Raw genomic sequence first — 20346 nt, forward strand, 5'->3', positions numbered from 1 at the left:
TCTTACAGCTCCTCCCCTGACCAATCAGGTGAGGACAAAGATTTTGTATTACCTGACCCGGAAAAGGTGCCATTTTCAAAAATCATTCTCGTCCACTACGAGCCCCAACACAGTGTGCTTGCCACATAAGTGTGCTGATGTGTTTCTTGCTCAATATTTATACACTGCAGTGATACAAGATATTTTGTACATATCTAATTATTGTTGCATATATTCTGCTCTTGTAACTGACTGCTTTGAAGAGTTACTGTGTTTTGTTTGCCAAGCACTGTGGCACTGGGTTTCTGTACCTTTAAATCTTATCTAGTTAAAGAGCAGAGAATCTGTGCTACATTAGCTTCCTGAGTGTACACTGCTGAACCTCACGTGAAAAGCTTTGTTTTAGGATTGAGTCTTGCTAGTGTATGCAGATAGAAAGAGCTGTTTTTTTAGCTCTACACTACTGTACTCAATGCGAAAAAGCTATAGTTTAGAATTAAGCATTTGTAAGTGTTTTTCAGCTAGATATAGGTGTTTGGCTAGCTCTACACTATGAAACGTAATGTGAAATGCTATGTTTTCAACTTTTGAGCTTTTGTAAGTGTATTGTTAGTGTCATTAGACAGACAGAATTGATTTACTAGCTCTACGCTACTGTACCTACTACAAAAAATGATGTTGTAAAATTAGAGCGTTTGTAAATGTTATAAAGAGATAGAGTCATTGTATTATCTCTCAACTGTAATGCGTCTGCTCCATAAACAGTAAAGCTTTACTCTATGGCACTGTTATATTGCTAGTTACACTATTTTCATCCTGATCTGAACCCCTGCAAACCGAGCTGCTTGTCTGTGTGTTATAATCTAAATCAATACACAACGCTTGGAGGAAATACTACACTCGATGCTGGGAGTGCTTGCCTGCTATTAGAACTGTATAGTATCGCATTTCATCCAAACTGCTGAAATATCAAGTGCAGTTCATGTGCACATTGCCTCACAGCTGGTATTTGAATTGTAATGCAGTATTGTATTTGTAGCTGCCTATCCCTCTCTCTACTTCTGGCACAGTTGTACTTACTGCACCCACCTTTCTCTCGTTTATATTCTCCTAACTAATGTATTCTCTCTCTCCCCTTTTATTCCACAGCTAGTCTATATTAAACAGACTATTCCCTGCAGCTCAGCTCCCCAGAGATAAGGAAATGATAACCATCACCTGCCAGGCTTCCTTCTGCTCTCACCGCAGCCATTCAATAAAAGTACCTGTATGTGCATTTTACTCTGCACCTCTGTTAGAAGTTAGCCAAATAGTTAATTGCTTTTTTCCTTCAGTCTAGTAGCAAGCACAGGTATACTGGGCCGTACTGTCCCCGCTCCTTCTGTCTGTACTCCCTAGACCTGCCTTCATATCTCAGCCAGAATGAATCCTCTCAACACCAGTAAATAGCCTTTATCTCCCCTGTCCTGCCTACACCTATCCAGGCAGTATAAACAGTTAAATGTGCATTTACCCTTTTGGTTATCTTTACAGATAGGTTCTGGAATTTCCCTGCAACTTGGGTCAACCCACTCTGTTCATCCTTCGCTCCTCTTGGGTTCACTCCGCTCCCCTACCCTGTCCCCAATTCTCACCCACCCCCTCTATTCCTACATTTATTCTAACCATTTCCTCACCCCTCATCATCCACTATCCAATCCTCACCAACTCTACACCAACCCTACACAAACCCCTCCCTTTCACACCTACAGTCAATATATACATCACTCACGCCCAATCTCCTGCTGCCTACTTTCCCCACCCCCATCCACCTTAGGCCAAGTCTCCATAATCCCTCACTATCAACAACGTATTCTACACCTATTCAACATCCATGCCCTCCTCACTCTTCCAAACCTTCCTTATCCCCCTAACCTTCTTGATATTTCTAATTCCCTTATACCATGCCAGCTCCTACTCCACCAACCATCTTCCCCCTCTTTCTCACCTTTCTCCTATACTCCAGAACACAATTTATATCTCCACTCCACTACTATAGTCTTCTACTCCATCTCCCTTTCTCTGATTCAGCCAAACCTCTTCCATCACTTTAACCTTAGAATTATGCCAACCACAACAAAATCTCATACAACTAAACTCATAATACACTTCCCCTAATACTATAAAACAAAAACAAAACCCCTAGTACGATCTCTCCTCAACATCCTCTATCTAGCAGGTGACATCCACCCTAACCCTGGACCTAGCTCATCCCCAGGCAAGAGTACCAGTCTCCCCAACCATCACCCCCCAATAAAACTCTTCAACTCTCAATGCCCAGAATCTTTGTAACAAAGTATCCAACTTTCAAGCCTGGCTAAGCCACAGCCAACCAGACATTGTTGCCATCTCTGAGACATGGCTCAAACCCCATATCGGTGAACAGGAAAAGTACAAGCTAATAAACACAAGAACAGCTAGGGAGTTCTGAACACCATGAAAAACTGCGGAACTATAAATGCGGCCAAAACTTTACCAAAAATAAACCTTTATTTCACATGAAGCGCTTTTCATCCCTCTATTAGCGAGACTACTTCAGACAACACTAATACACACCACTGACCTTTAAGTACATTGGTTACAATTAATTGGCCAGAGCGGACTGTGATGAGGTCTTCAGGATTGAATATCAGGTTTGGCATTCTATTAAAAAATTATTTCCGGTACGGACCTCTTTGAATCTGTCTATCTGCATATTTGACTGCTAAAGGGCTCTTGGTACTATTCTATGTCTGTGGAGTTTAGTATGTATGTTTACAGTTTGTCGTCGCACTATGGCTATATATTGTAATGGTCGTATTGCTTTTATTGCTGCTATCTGGTGACTAAGAGCTGATCAAACATATGTCTATACACATTTTTACTGAGCCGTGCATTTGGGCAACGATCGGTTGGCTTTCCCCGCTCTATGTTTGACTTCAAGGTATATACTTGAGTTGATTCATTAGGGGATTCTATGTGACATGGCTTATGCTTATGCTTATTTGATATGTTTTCTAATATATATTTCTTGATTGGTTTTGGAGGTTTGTTTGCTTAATTCACACTTGTTGACACTCTAGCTTTTGTTTTTAAGTATGTAGACATTCGATTGCTTTAATACTGTTACGGGGAATGGTGTATATAATTTTGAAAATGAGGGATGCTATTTTGATGTATATGGAAAAGTTTTATATTACACTATACACATCTCCCATTTCTAAGCTGGAAGGGCTGTTAACTTTAGTGAAAAGTCATTAATTGAAAGTTAGAATGATTATTACATATTTAATTGATGCAATAATGAATTCATTTGTTAATGATCCCGCCAAAATGTTTTGTATTTAAGTTTGCAATACTTCTGTAAATGTATCTGTGAAGCGTAGCCTTGCACTACGCGAAAGCGCTCATTTTCTCATGTATTAAAGTGTTTTTTGGACTTTTATCGTGCCTAATGGTTGGACTTTGTTCATTGTGAAGACTTCAGATCGTGTTGGTACCTCTTACTTCCATTTTTGCATTTGTTACAATTAGTTATAAATTAATTAAACAATTACCCGAACCACCAATAGAAAACCACTTGTGTTTTTAAAAACATTTAAATTCATTTATATAATATGAAATAAGATTCACTACTATAAACATTGATCCTAACGTTTGTTCATGATGTCACATCATCTCATCTAACCTGAATGAAATAGACACAAATGCACATATCTAACCATATAAATATTAAAAAAAATGGGTAGAATTATGTGTAATGTGCATTTATAAAAGCCTTTTGTGTGTAAATATAACTTGTACATCTACAACTAATAAAAGGAAAGTTAAAAAATATTAAAATATTGGAATATTAAAATGACAAGATATAATACATACATACAGCTTTACGCTACTTCATTTCCATGACTACCATGCATTTATTCATGATACAACAATATGTAATGACTCCAACCCTTTTAAAATTCATATATGAACAAATTAATGAATCCATAAATTAATAAATTAATAAATACTGCTTGAGTTAATAAAATTCATGAAATTCATAAAGTTCATATCCCCCCCCTTTTTTTAAACTCCTGTAATGTTACCTTGCAAGGCTCCTTAATTTTAAAATACACATGATTGAATAGATTTCATTCAATCCTGGATACAGGCAGGCTCTAGATCTTAATTGCCATTTTAATTCAAATTATTCTAGCAATAATGTTGCTGGGCCTCCCCTCATATCTAACAACACACAATTTTTTGAACTCAAGCAGTATTTATTAATTTATTAATTTATGGCTTCAGTAAAATAACACCCAAATCATCGAAGAAATTCTCTTATGGGCCTCAACCAAAATAAACACTGAAACATATATACTAGGTGATGTAAACAAACTGGGACTTCAATACCTCCACACTCGCCCAATCTATCAATCTCTTCAACTTTACCCAACTAATTCATTCTATAAACAGACCCAATAAAGCAAATCTCCTAGGTTATACCCTTGACTGGATCCTATCTTCCAACCTCCTCCCCCCTACATCAACATCACAACATACACACGTAACCTCAGTAATTTCAAGCCCAACACATTCTCAAATTCCCTCAAACAAATGAACTGGAACATCCTAAAAACCCTTCCTCTTGATAATGCCAGCAACTATTTTAATTCCCCTTTTCTAAATACTCTAAACTGTCTAGCACCGAGAAGAATAAAAGGAATAAAAAACAATACTGCCTCATGGCTAACCAAAGATATCAAATAACTTATGCGCCAAAGGAACAAATCCTGGAAACTTTACCAAAAACAAACTCCCCGCAACCCTACTTCAATACACACAGCTCCATAAAAAAACAAATTATTAGAAACAAAAAAATCATACATCAAACTCTAGTTTAATCATTCAAAAAACCCTAGACAATTTTGGAACTCTATAAACGCATTTGTCAACCAAGACTTTTCCCAACAACAATCTCTTCCCTTTGTGTACTTCCTCCTCCATGACCCCCTGTTTCGACCTTAAAACCGTATCTACCAACTATATAAAAAGACTTCTCTCCAAAATAAAACCCTGCTCCAATGCCCCTGACAACATGCCTTCATATTTTCTCAAGTCTGCTGCAAATGGGATCGCATTACCTATTAGCATCTTAATCAACAGATCCATACAGGAATCCTACGTCCCCAAACTCTGATGTACAGCCTATATTCTACCTCTCCATAAAGGTGGCAAAAACACTAATATCTCACACTTTTGCCCCATAGCTATCCTCTCCCTAATCTCCAAGATCATAGAAAAATGCATTCACCTCCAACTTATGCGTTTCCTAACTCAAAACCAACTTCATACCCCAACCCAACATGGATTCCGACCTGGGCACATCACTATAACAACTCTCCTCTCATTCCTAGATACAGTCAATCATGCCCGAGATTCCAGGGAAATAGTGTCCACAGTGCTGCTAGATCTCTCAAAAGCATATGATACCGTTTCCCATACCCATCTTCTGAGCCATCTTTCAAACCTAAATCTCTCCCAAAATACCCAATCCTGGTTCTCAAGCTACTTGCCTGATAGAGCTCAGGCTGTGAAATGGAGAAAAAGTATCTCTCCTTTTCTCCATACCCCTACCGGTGTACCTCAGGGATCCATTCTCAGTCTAATGTTATTCAATATCTTTATCAATACCTTTCACTCTGCCATTCCCAGTGCCAAACTAATCCAATATGCAGATGACTCAACTTTAGTCTGCTCTGCCACTAACCTCCCCAAACTTCTAACAAAGACCCAGACCGCCTTACTGACCATCAAGGCCTGGATGCTCCAAAACCACCTTTCCCTAAATGCAAACAGATTCAAAATATTAATATTCCTATGCTCAAAATCCTTCCCTTTTGACAAAACCTCTTTCTAAGTTCTAAGCCAAAACACTACTCCTATTGAAGTAATTCCCTATGCTAAATTACTCGGGGTAACTACAGATGAACACCTAAAATTTGACAGCCACATACTTCATAACATTAAAAAAAAAAAAAAACACCAAAAACTTGGTATGGTATAAAGGAGCAATCACTTCCTTTCACCACCTACCAGACATACTCTCGCCTCTACTTAACTCCTTCCCTCCCAAATGTACGGTGCGCTCCCCTATTAACCAACCTATCTGCCTCCATCACTTCCAAATTAGAAAATCGTTATAACAAAATTTCCAAATTCGCCACCGATGCCAAAAACTCTTCCCATCACTGTTTTGCCCTCCACTCTCTAAATTGGCTAGAACTTCCAAACTATCTGGACTACCTCCAACTTATCACAGCTCACAGACTACTCTTCAACCCCACCAAATGCCCTGCCATCACAAACATCCTACCCCCCCTCATGTTCCAAACAGAACTCTCAGATATGACCACCAAAACCTAGTGTTCACAAACTAACCGTCCACCAGGACAACTACTCCCTCTCATTTTCCTTAGCCAAAAAATGGAATTCTCTTGTTTCCATCCCAAGGACAATGCTGAACGTGGATAACTTTAAAATATACCTTCATTCCTACCTCTCTTCTAAATGGAAATGTACCTGCATTCTTCCAACCTAGGTCATCCCTTTCCTTCTCTTACCTCCCTTCTAATGCAACTATCTCCATGCTTTATTCCATCAACTTTACACTAACTTTCTTAACATGTAGGTACTAATATTGCCCACCAACTATCTGACTTTCCAAACTGCAACCTTTCTTAATCTAGAAATCTTGTTTGTTCATCTAGGTTATTATTAAGCATGGCTTCAAACTTATTAATGTTCATATGATAACTACAATTGTTTTCCTTATGTGAATATTGTAAATATTCTTCTTTGATTCATATATGTATTTGTATTTTGTTGTTTTACTATTATTTTGTATCTTTACCTGTAGTTTGTTCTGTGGAGCTTTTCTCCCTGGACCTCCACTGAAAACATGCTCTCTGGGCCCAGTGGATTTCCTAGTCAAACTGGAAACAAATAAATAAATACATGTCTATGAGGGGAAAACCTCATTAGTAGAGCTGTTTACGAATGATGTGGAAAGCTTCTAAGTTAAGGCTTCTGCATAAAGTTAAGTCTTTCTGAATTCCAAGTTCACTTTCTCTTTATTCTATCACTTACTCAGAATGGAATTTCTATACAGTGGAGGAACATTACTATTATAAAATGAACTGGAGAAAATTAACAAAGAAACCAAGGTTCTGAATGCAAATAACCAGACAGGGAAAGGTAATAGAGTGGGATGAATATGTATCCTGTACACCCAAATCAAATACAGACTCCGCCTTCTCAAATAGTCTTTCACCTAAAATCTCAAAGACATACACAATCTTTAGAAATCATATCTGTAAGATTATTTCTGCTGTTGTCCCAAAACTGAACATCATTACACACATTTTTCTCAAGCTAACTGGCTTTATATTACTATGGAAATAAAATGAACTGAAAAAGGAACAATAATGGCAATAGACAAAGAGCACTCGAAAGGAAATCCAATTCTGTAATTTATTGAACCACAATATTGTTAGCGCTTTCGTACAGGATAATACCTGTACTTTCTCAGACAAAAATCATGACAAAAATCAACTTCACTTAAATATACCTACTCTAATACTAACACCACCTCTCTTAAGGCACATGATTAATTAATAAATGGGTAATTAATGGGCAATTAATGAGTTGACTTAGAACCTTGGCAATAAAAGATTAAAAAACACTATGCTACAAATACCTATGTGAATAAAAAACATGCATATAAAATATGAAAACCATCTCCATAAATATATATATGTAAAAATATGAAAATATATAAACAAATAAATATACTATTATATACATTTATATACAAAACAATAAAACTTGTCTGCATGTTAAAAAATGCATGTAATGTACTGCATCATAAATATAAATATAAATATCTAATTAAGCTCCTTGGTTTTAATATACAAGCTATAGAGCATACATCATTGATGCCTGGATACCTAAAGGCATCTTTCCAACCATAGCGAGATAGGGGCCACCTCTTATGGACCCAATGACCTGATCAATAATCCTAAAATCAAAAATATGATCTGGATAATTAACTATATGTTTGGCAAGGGCATTTTCAACTTTTTATTTTTAATGGCATATATGTGCTTGTACACCCTGTCCCTAAGTCTCCTGTCTGTCTTTCCTATATAGAAGACAGGGCATATTTTACACTTAGCCAAATAAATGATACTTCATGAGTTACAATTATACCTACCATTACAGGAAAATCTTAAATCTCTGATGATGTAAAAAAGCCCTGTATTAATAAATCTTCAATAGGGGTATGACTCACATCTGAACATACCCCTTACTCTGGAATTACTAATCTTTTTAGTTTCCAATAATGATTTCAAATTTTGTCTTATTTTAAATATGATCATAGGTTTGATAGGTAAATTATTCCTCACATTCTCATTAGCTACTATCAAATCCCAATTTTTACACAAAATGCGTTTAATCAGGTAAGCCTCGTTACTAAAGGGGGTGATAAAAGTGGAAGTAAAATCAGTGGTTGAGTTCGGGTTTACACTACCCAAATATACAAAAGTTGTATCTACAATATCCACTCCCCCTACCTGGGAATCATTTAAGATTGCCTTAAAATAACCCGCAGACCTTTTAGAGGTAACTTCTGTTAGAATATCCTCTAATAACACCTGTGGGTAGCCACATTTTATGAACATGTCCTTTAAAAATTGACATTCTACCAGAAAATCATCAAAATTAGAGACCATTCTAGCAGCTCGGACAAGTTGCCCTTTGACAACAGATTTTTTCTGATGGTCTGGATGGGTGTTGGAATAATGTAGAAAGGAATTGGAGTATGTTTCCTTCCTATAAATAGTAGCCACATAACACTGTCTAATACGATCCTTACGCAGGCAAATATCCAAATAGGAAATTCTTTCCATATGGAAATCACTAGTAAACCTTAAGAAGTCCGTAGTACTATTCATGTGGTTAATAAGTTCATTAAAGACAGTCTCATTACCTTTAAAAATAATACAAACATCATCTAGGTAATGGGTGTAAAAGTAAATGTATTCCAAAAAAGTATTATTTTTCAGCATAAATTCCTTTTCCCAAAAGACCATCACAAGATTGGAGAAACTAGCTCCACACGGTGATCCCATAGCATCACCTTTGGTTTGCAAATAAGAGTCATCAAATAGAAAAAAGTTGTTGGTAAGTATCAAGTCCAGAAATTCCTGAACTTAATATAACTCATCATTATCAATACCTTTCCCCACTAATAACTGGCTGACCCAGTCTATACCTAGGTCATGTAAGATCACCATGTATAAATCCTTCACATCCACAGTAGCAAAGTTATAGTTCTCCATAAAGGACAAGGCATTCACTTTGGCTAAAAAAGACCAATAATCTTTACATACTTCGGATTTATTTATCAAAAAAAACATTTAAGTATACTATCAACAAATCTGGCCATAGGATATGTTATAGAGTTGTGTCCATTAACTATCGGATGTAAAGGAGGGTTGTAGAAATCTCTGTGACTCTTAGGGATTCCAAAGATAACAGGAATTTGTGGTGCTGGAACTATGAGGTAATTGAAAATGTCAAGAGAAATACGTGCTTCAATAAACAAATCATTTAAGAATCCCCTAATTTTCTTATAAGCACCATTGAGTTCATTCAAGGATAGAAGTTTATAACTAACAGTATCTAACATTAATGCCATTTTCGCTTTATAAAAATCTTTATCCATAATAACTATACTCCCGCCTTTGTCAGGCTGGGATATCCTCAAATCACTATTTACTAGTCCTGTTAATAACATTCTTTCATCAGTGCACAGATTGTTAGTGTTAGATACATTTTTAAATAACCTCAAATTTCTTAAATCAAATTCACAAATATGTTCAAATACAATCAATGTTGGATGTAACACAGGGTTAAATGTACTATTCACATGAAACATATTTCAATCAGATGGAACATCAGTAGAATTCATACCCAAAACTAGTTTCAAATTAAGTTTGCTTGTGAATAACTTTAAATCAATTATGGTTTTTGCCAAATCCAAGTTTCTAGTGTACAAAAGTCATGCCCCTTACCAAAATGTCAGCTAACGCTGTACTGACAAAAAATGAGGAATAGTTAAATATTATGAAATCATTAGTACTATTAAAATAGTGTTCAAATGTCTGTCTCCCTCAAAGGTGGAAGTGTTTAAGTTATAGTCCAAAATGTTATCATTATATGCACCAAAAGAGGGAGAAAAGCTGTTCATTATCTCCGTGTTTGTCGCCAATTTCCCTGATTCATCCTCCTGTTGTATGTGTGTGCCGGGTTATGCTGGACAGTATTGAAGTCCCTCTAACAATTTTGAGCATTATCTGTATGGTTGGGTCATTGATAAGAGCCATTATTAGTGGAATTGCAGTTAGTTCTGTTGCTTTGCAGTCTCTCACTACGACGAGGGCCTTCAGATATGGGTTGTGTGTTAGCTTCCTCAGCAACTGAATTGTGACGGGATTCATTATCCCCCGACGTCTCCGCATTATGAATACTTCCCACGTCATGATTGGTTGCAAGAGAAGGCCCTCCCCATTGCTGTGAACCAGGAGGCCGCGGATATGCAGCTCTCTTTTTATAGTCCAATTCATCTCTATTTAATTTCTTGATTTTAGTAGCCCTTAACTTGATTAACTGAGCATCAATGCTTGCAAAGATGCGTTCATAGTCAAACTTGTACCTATTAAAGTCTGTATCGGATCTAACTGCTGCATTTAGTTCATGTATTTCATCCTCTAAGGTTTTGATTTGCTCAGTATAGTGCACAATAAAACATTCCATAAGCTGTATCCCTTGTTTATTAAATAAATTCATCCATTCCTCATGAAATGGAAAATCCATAATTAGTCCTGTGGGGTAACAACGTCCTCAACCCCTTCCGGACTATATTCCTTTGAATGCACTCACGAAAGTAAACCACTTCAAGTTGCAGCTTGAAGGATTTAGAGTCTAAGCTCTTCAGTTTACTAGAAATATTAAAAAGAGAGGAACCAATAGAGGCAGTGTTATAACTAGGATTACTCAAGTTCAGATTAATCATAGGTTGTAACCAATGTTGCAGGTGATGGTCATCAGTCATTACATCATAAAGGGGGCTTGTAATACTTAACTGTTCAAATTAGACGTGTGATTTGATACATTACCATTCTGGTTCAAGTCCCTGGGCATTATGCTGGCTTTAGCCCCTGATGACACACCTCACACGTTGGAATGCTCTGCTCCGTGACTACGGTCATGCGAACCAGAACCGGCCAAGGCTGAAGGGGAAGAGGAACGATTTTCCAGACCACTGTTTGGAGCAGAAGCACTCAAAGAGTTGTTTGCTACTATGCCAGCCAAATTGTCCACTTTTTTATTTAAAGCATGGATCAAGCAAGTTAAAGACCCAATGTCCTGCACAGAGTTAGAATCCAGTGCCTCCTCTGGAAATAAGGAAAGAGTGCCAAAACCAATGTCCGTTGCCATGAAGAAAACGATTCAAACGGAAATAAAACGAACAAACTAAAAAAGGAACAATAATGGCAATAGACAAAGAGCACTCGAAAGGAAATCCAATTCTGTAATTTATTGAAAAACAATATTGTTAGCGCTTTCGTACAGGATAATACCTGTACTTCCTCAGAGAAAAATCATCACAAAAACAACTTCACTTAAATACACCTACTCTAATAGTAACACCACCTCTCTTAAGGCACATGATTAATTAATAAAAGGGTAATTAATAAATGAGTTAATTGACTTAGAACCTTGGCAATACTACTATATTATTATTATATAGCAAACTATAACTTTGCTACTGTGGATGTGAAGGATTTATACATGGTGATCCCACATGACCTAGGTATAGACTGGGTCAGCCAGTTATTAGTGGGGAAAGGTATTGATAATGACGAGTTATATTTAGTTCAGGAATTTCTGGGCTTGATACTTACCAACAACTTTTTTCTATTTGATGACTCTTATTCTGTGCAAACCAAAGGTGTTGCTATGGGATCACAGTGTGGAGCTAGTTTCTCCAATCTTGTGATGGTCTTTTGGGAAAAGGAATTTATTTTGAAAAATAATACTTTTTTGGAATACATTTACTTTTACACCTGTTACCTGGATGATATTTTTATTATTTTTAAAGGTAATGAGACTGTCTTTAATGAACTTACTAACTACATGAATAATACTACGGACTTCTTAAGGCTTACTAGTGATTTCCATATGAAAAGAATTTCCTATTTGGATATATGCCAGAGTAAGGATCATATTAGACAGTGTTATGTGGCTACTATTTATAGGAAGGAAACATACTCCAATTCCTTTCTACATTATTCCTGCTCCCATGCAGACCATCATAAAAAATCTGTTGTCAAAGGGCAGCTTGTCCAAGCTGCTAGAATGGTCTCTAATTTTGATGATTTTTCTGGTAGAATGTCATTTTTTTAAAGGACATGTTCATAAAACGTGGCTACCCACAGGTGTTAAGAGGATATTCTAACAGAAGTAACCTCTAAAAGGCCTGCAGGTTATTTTAAGGCAATCTAAGTGATTCCTGGGTAGGGGCTGTAGATGTTGTAGATACAACTTCTGTACATTTGGGTAGTGCAAACCCAAACTCAACCAATGATTTTACTTCCACTTTTATCATCCCCTTTAGTAACGAGGCTTTCCTGATTAAACGCATTTGGTGTCAAAATTGGGATTTGATAGTAGCTGATGAGAATGTGAGGAATAATTTACATATCAAACCTGTGACCATATTTAAAAGAGGACAAAATTTGAAATCATTATTGGAAACTAAAAGGGCTAGTAATTCCAGAGTAAGGGGTATGTTCAGATGCGAGTCCTGCCCCTATTGCAGATTTATTAATACAGGGCTTTTTTTCACCATCAGGGATTTAAGATTTTCCTTTAATGGTAGGTATAACTGTAACTCAAGAAGTATAATTTATTTGGCTAAGTGTAAAATACGCTCTGTCTTCTATATAGGAAAGGAGACTTAGGGACAGGGTGTACGAGCACATATATGCCATTAAAAATAAAAAAGAAACGTATAGTTATTTATCCAGACCATATTTTTGATTTTAGTATTATTGATCAGGTCATTGGGTCCATAAGAGGTGGCCCTATCTCACTATGGTTGGAAAGATGCGAGCTCCTGTGGCAACTTGGGTATGATGCCTTTAGGTATCCAGGCATCAATGATGTATGCTCTATAGCTTGTATATTAAAACCAAGGAGCTTAGAGATTTATATTTATATTTATGATGCAGTACATTACATGCATTTTTTAACATGCAGGCAAATGTTATTGTTTTGTACATAAATGTATATAATAGTATATTTATTGTTTATATATTTTCATACTTTTACATTTATATATTTCTAGAGATGCTTTTCATATTTTATATGTATGTTTTTATTCACATAGGTATTTGTAGCACAGTGTTTTTTAATCTTTTATTGCCAAGGTTCTAAGTCAATTAACTCATTAATTACCCATTTATTAATTAATCATGCAACTTAAGAGAGGTGGGGTTAGTATTAGAGTAGGTGTATTTAAGTGAAGTTTTTTGTGATGATTTTTTTTTTGAGGAAGTACAGGTATTAACCTGTACGAAAGCGCTAACAATATTGTGTTTCATTAAATTACAGAATTGAATTTCCTTTCGAGTGCTCTTAGTCTATTGCCATTATTGTGGCGTTATATTACTCTTACTTACTAAATTACACAGAATACCTGTTTATTTATTTATTAATGGTATTTATTTACTAGGATAGTTCGAATGGGCAGAGAGCTACCCTTTTTCAGTGGAGGCCCAGGGAGAAAAGCTCCAGAAAAATTCCAACATTACATAAAGAGTATAGCAAACAGAAGTATACAAGCAATCAACAAATACAGAAAATTTAAACAGAATTTCATTAATTAATAGCAGCATCAAGTAATGAGCTAATGAGACAGCCTAAAAGAAAGACTGAGACAAAAGAACAACAAACCTTTATTAAGAAGACTCCTCCCACTTTCTTCTGGATCTTTCTGATTAATACTCATGCTATTCTGTTCCTCTGTATTTTCTTCCTCTTCCTCTCCTACAGGGCTTGAGTTAGGCTTCTGCTGTTGTCCTTCATCCCGATTTATCAGTGTGAAGGAACTGGATTTACCACAAGTTACACTATCACATAAAAAAAACAGTAAGGAAAACTGCATTTTCAGACTCTGCTTACCAGTTTGCCATCATCTGATTAAAAAACATATATCTATGTGACAGCAGACTTATACCAAAACAGTGTAAAACTCTAAATATGCTAAGCAATTATACAATTTCATAAGTGGAGGTGAGTGAAAATGCATATTAGCAAAATACGTAATTCATTAAGACATCCTTACATAAACTCCTATACGGAGCACCCAGAATTTCCCATAAAAATGCTGAAATGTGCCTTGGTTTATACTAAATGGTTACATAATATTTGTGTAAATTGCGAAACAATGCTAGCTATGGAAAGTGCTTCAAACTTGCAGTGTTTTGTGAAGGTGTGGACAGTGGTCACTGCAGCAGCTTCTAAAATTTCTTGTGCAGTAACAGTTCTGAAATGTGCCATATATTAGTTGCTGCCCTAGTGAAGTACATGCCACCCAAAGTACATGTTTAAGTATCATTGTGCAAACTACTTCTATTCTAACCCAGGTGTAGCAAAATCTGTGTGTTAATATGTCTAGCATTTCCCCTACTCTTGCCTTCAGATCTGGCCAGTTCTGGTCTGTAATCTCAACCACAATTTTATAAACTTTAAACTACAAGTACCCCCCTTTTTCAGGAAGTGTAAAACATCTCTGCCTGTTTAGTTCCAGTTCTAATCACCACTGACATTTGGGGGTGGTAATGAAGCCCTGCCACACGACTACTGAACATCTCCAGCAGCCCTTGCAGTTGCACAGTAACATCCCCAAGCAGCATTATGCAATCATCTGCAAACAGATAAACACCACTATTCTGGCTCACCCAAGGACTATTAAAAATCATCCTGTTGATAACAAACAGCCCTGGGACTGGGTTCTTCTTTCTAATACTGTTTTTTTCCCTGTAAATCCACTATTTATAAAGAGCTGTAACTTCTGGGGCCTTATAAAGGGTTTTTCCTCCTTTTATCCACCTACCATCTCCAAAGGCCTCTACCAAGTTATCTGTCATAAAGTCTCATGAGATACAAAGACCTTCTGAATGTTCATTAACACAATTCATGACTTTCCCTGGCACTTTTCCCCTGTCCACTCTACAGGATCTATATTCCACCTTTAGTAAAACCCACTCGCTCATACTCTATTAGTCTCGGAAGGACTTCCTCTGCTTACAGTTTGACATCAAGATCAAACATGTAGGAATCTACATTGCATAAAGATATACAGCAGTAGATTCTGACATCCATCTCTTTCCCTTCCTGTTTATACAGTATTACTGCTGTAGGCTCTTCCATGGATTTGGTTAATCTTACTTTTTCTATAATGTCATTGAACAAATCTGCCACTGTACTGCTGACCTGAAAGCCCACTATTTTATAGAAATCAGTGAAGTATTCATTCTGGTCTGCATTTTTTACCATGTTTCATATGCCTAATTCCCTAAATCACCGCCTCCTTTCTTATCGGCAAATTCATTCTCTTTTGCTCCTCCCCACAGAACACTTTCTTTTTCTAAAACACTGCAGTTTGGGGGCCTAGTCTTTAATAATGCACAGTGCAATAACATCTAAGTCATGTCCTTATTTGTTCATTCACACAGCCCATTTTCCACTGAACTGATCCAAGATTTCTCTCACTGATCCTTGATCGTACAGATCATAATCTTAATGCCCATCTCTCCCCTCATCCACCCTCCCTTCTCACCTACATGGCGTTTATCTTTAATTCCTCGTATTCTATTCACCTGTGTCTTATGGCCACTTGCTTTGACCTGTTTATATTCAGAGTTTCTACCTCTCCTTCTTCAATGCAATGCATCTATCTCTATGCCTATCCCCAATATCCTTCACTTCCTAAACTCTTCCTTTTCTTATTCTCACTCTTCTAGCCACAGTGTTACCTTCCCCCCTCCCGGCAGCTTTTATCCATTCCCATTTACAAATCCCCAGGTTGCCACTGGCATTTTTAAGTCTACTGTCTCCCTAACCATATCCTGTACCCATTTAATACCATCTACCCTCATTCAGTGCCAAAGGTTCCTTCTCCATCCACTTGACTGTCCAATTTCCTAGTTCACTTATTATCTTAACAATGGCAAGATCTGTTAAGTTTCATTTTTGCAATATACAGCAGTAATTTTCTCAAATATTTTCCCATCCACCAATAATCTATCTGACCCACTAGCTTGTTTTGTTTCACACCTTGAAAATGTCAACTCTGCCTCTCCTGGTCCTAATTCTTACCATGCATGTAACAGCCTCTTTTGTCTCACACCTTTAGCTAGGGCTTTCTGACTGTATCTGTGAAATTCAACTGCTGCAAATGTCCTACCCCTTTTGGGTTCTCACACCACACTGAAGTCACCTCTTATGATTACTCTATCTCCCTCTTTCTTTCTTACCTGCAAATTCTTCATCCATTTGTGGAAAATTTGGGGTCTAGTTGTAATGGACCCATGGAAAGAGCTCAGGACTAGTCCTATGTTCCATCTTAGCCAACTGCCTGCCACCCATCTGTCTTCCTCACGTTCAAGTACCTTGAGTGACACCCATAGTTCAGTCGAGGTGCTTAAAATTCCCATGCTCCTTCTGCTTCTTCTTTTTGTCTAACTTGAAGTTGCCAATTACAGCTCTCTTTTCTAACTTTACTTTAACTGGTTTAGGTTTTAACTTAAGCTCTTGTAAAAATATTAAACATATGTCCTCCCTCTTCATCTTCATTAACATACTCTCCCTCTTTACTGGATTGTGTTTCCATGTTGTTACCCACATTTTCTCTTTCTTACCTCTCCACCCCAGAACTCTCCCTAAAAGAGATTTATCTACCATTCCTGCAGAGATGTGTGCCACAGGCCCTTGGGTTGGCAAGATTCTGACCAAGATTCCCTTGGTGACATTATTAATGACACAGAACCCATGGACACGTTGCATGTTGGGGTGGGTTACAGTTTTAGTGCACTCTAAAGGAGATAAAATACTGAATTACAGTCACTGTATTTTACTTTTCTGAAGACTGCATGTACTTCTAGGCTGATATAATACACTTGTAGGCTGATATAATTGCTTTGGTAATTTTTTTTTTTTTTTTTGCTGAGCACCACTTCGGCTAATCTTGGTGATGGGGGTTGGGGACTGTATGGACAGTACAGTTGGTCCATAGCTGTATACTCTCAGACTGCTACCTGCGGAGATAGCTTTTCTCTTCTACTTTACACTTTTTGAAATCGTACCCAGGCCTGTTTGCCATTGCCCTCATCTGCATATGTGCTCCACTTGGGTAACACCAGGGCATTAGACAATCTGGTCCAAATCCCATAGCATTTTGTGAATTGTAAATGTTGCTGGAATGTGTTTTTTTCATGTACCAGCTCCATACATTATGATCCATGTTTAGGAATATTGTTCAGAGTTTGATTACTGTGAGATGCTTTCTTTCTCTTTTCTGAATGAAGTAAGATGCTGATAAGTTTTCTGAATTCAATAGCTTTCCATGTATAAGGTTTCAGTTGTAGGTATACATTCAACAAATGTAAGAACTGTTATCCTTTATTCTGGTAAACTGGGTAAGAGACGTACAATTGTACTGATTGATTAGGGCACTGTTGATACAGTCTGACATGAATGACTAATTGTCTTCAATGGCACTCTTATTATGAAATATCAAGTAAGGTTGCTCACATTTGAGAGCTTGTAACTCTGAAATCCATCTGCAAGAGCTAACAGTAGTGAGATAAAGGTGATTTCCATGAAAGGTATTTTAATTTCACAGCTGATTCAAATTGTGGTAAATCAGCTTCTCCAGTGACAAATGTCTCTTTGTTAAGTGGGATATACCTTTCAAAATGACTCAAACAATACTTCTCACAGTGGTTATTTGGAACATCAAGTCCTCCTCCTTAGTTTGGACAAATAAATAATATGCTTATGTACATTTTGTATACATTTACAAATATGCTTGTCTTCGTAAGGTGTTCTCATAGCATATTATTCTCAGTATCTGTGGCACACAATGTACTCAACACTAACTGCCTTTATAAGCTAATCTGTATGTACATCATCAGTTTGCGCCATTGTGGCCTAGGTATAGGTTAAAAGGGAACTTCAGATCAGTTAACCTGCCTAGTTTTATTACAAAAACTCTTTTAAGGAACGTCTTAATCAATGGATATAATTTGTGGAAAAGTTGGCAGACAAAAATAAACTGGAAACACCTGACCTTTTACTGATGCATAATTCTGCATCATACACTAAGAAACAAATCTCTCCCACTTTTGAAAATAACATTTTATTTTATAAGGTCCTTTGGTTTCGTTTAAGACAAACAACTTGAGTGAAAAAGAAACTGCAGTGGAGAAGAATTTGCTTTAAGACATAAAACTTCTGTCTTACAGGCGGACAAAGTCAGAGTTTTTTTAATTTATCTTTATTGATCATGTACAACACATGTACACACTTAAAAAAATCTTAAAATCCAATCAATATCACACACTGAAGAAAAACATAATTGTAAAAAATATCAACATTGAAAAATAATCTTAGAACAATCTTTAAAAAATGTTTTAACTATTTTCTACATGATTTTATAAATTTTTTTATGAAAATGTGTTCATTCTTAGTTGTCTTCCCTACGCTAATACTAGCCTCTTTATAGTGTTTATCACCAATTTTTGCCCTTAAAGAGAATCATAAAAGACCTTCAATACTGCACCACCATGATCTATTAATCCTGAATTTCACTGCCCTAGCTAAGAGCCATACCATGGGTGGTTTGTTATACTTTGATAATTCCATTCTGAAAACTCATCTGCATCTGTAGTTACTCCTAGCTATGAAAACAATGGTCCTTCTGCATTTTACCAGCCCGATATGTCCTCAACACCAGTTACGAAGTGATCCAATCTTGCTCCAGTCAGAAAGGAGTCATCCTGATCTTAATACCCTACGGATTAATCCAAAAGTACTCAACCTATTATGCAATTCAAAACCTTGTCCTTTAACATGTCTTATCTAAAGCTGTATGCAACCAACAATTTGTGATTAAATTGTCATTCATTGAGTTCATCAGTATGTTTATTGAGATTATCCAAACCAATTTTACTTTAGAAAGCCTTATTTACCATCCCTATTTGACTTCACTATCAGTTTAAAGTGATCTAGTTTTAGAGTACAGCAGACTATCTTAATCTTAAAACCTATGGATAATTCACACAGTACTTACTATTTTGTAAAGCAAATGAACACTCATCATAAGTGAGACTGTACAATAATGGTCACTGATTAAATTACCTTTGGCTGAGCTCACTGTTTGTACAGTTCACACTTGGCTGAGCTCACCATCTATACAGTTCCCACTTGGCTGAGCTCACTGTCTGTATAGTTCACACTTGGCCGAGCTCACCATCTGTATAGTTCACACTTGGCTGAGCTCACCATCTGTATAGTTCACACTTGGCTGAGCTCACTGTCTGTACAGTTCACACTTGGCTGAGCTCACTGTCTGTGCATTTTACAGTAAATATAACTGATCAATGATAAATCTGCCTTACTTAGGAGAAACAACTTAATCTTGACTTGCAGAACCAATATTTATTATCAAACTCATTACTACACACTAAACCCCAGTCCTATCACCACCAGCCAGAGCTCCATTTCCTCCAAAATATTCTTCCTGTATCAGACTTACTGCTTCATACTTCATTATTATCAACTTTTCCATTTATCTTTTCAAATTGAAGCCATTAGCCATCCAATTACACTCCACTTCCTTCAAATTACAAATCAAGCAACCCCAATCACTTGTGGCAATGAAGGGCCCCGTCAGTTAAAACATGATCCCAAATGATATGTACAGGTTACTACAACCTACAAATAACTCAGTTACATTTATAGACCATTATTCTGGTATCACCCATTCAAACAATCCAATATGCATTAGTTCCAATCAGTCACTAGACAACTCTAATGCATTCCCACATGAATAAAAAGTCCACCATAATGAATACAATAATGAATTAGCAATTAAAACTGGAGTTGAGCTTCTCCATTAAGTTTGAATCTGTGTTGACCAAACTATACTCACCTCTACTGATTCAAAAA

At 36.7% G+C, this 20346-nt stretch overlaps 1 protein-coding gene across 1 annotated transcript in view; it reads right to left on the reverse strand.

The window, feature by feature from the left end:
- SLC43A3 (solute carrier family 43 member 3) overlaps positions 1 to 20346 on the reverse strand; it is a 918925-nt gene that overhangs the window by 191356 nt on the left and 707223 nt on the right. Inside the window, exon 9 of the mRNA XM_044084126.1 lies at positions 14068 to 14243. Within this exon, the coding sequence (XP_043940061.1) occupies positions 14068 to 14243 (176 nt within the window). The remainder of the gene's footprint in view (positions 1 to 14067; positions 14244 to 20346) is intronic.

Source organism: Protopterus annectens, chromosome 9.part0 (genome assembly GCF_019279795.1).
Source record: "Protopterus annectens isolate FY-2018-M chromosome 9.part0, PAN1.0, whole genome shotgun sequence".
NCBI classification, from domain to species: Eukaryota; Metazoa; Chordata; order Ceratodontiformes; family Protopteridae; genus Protopterus; species Protopterus annectens.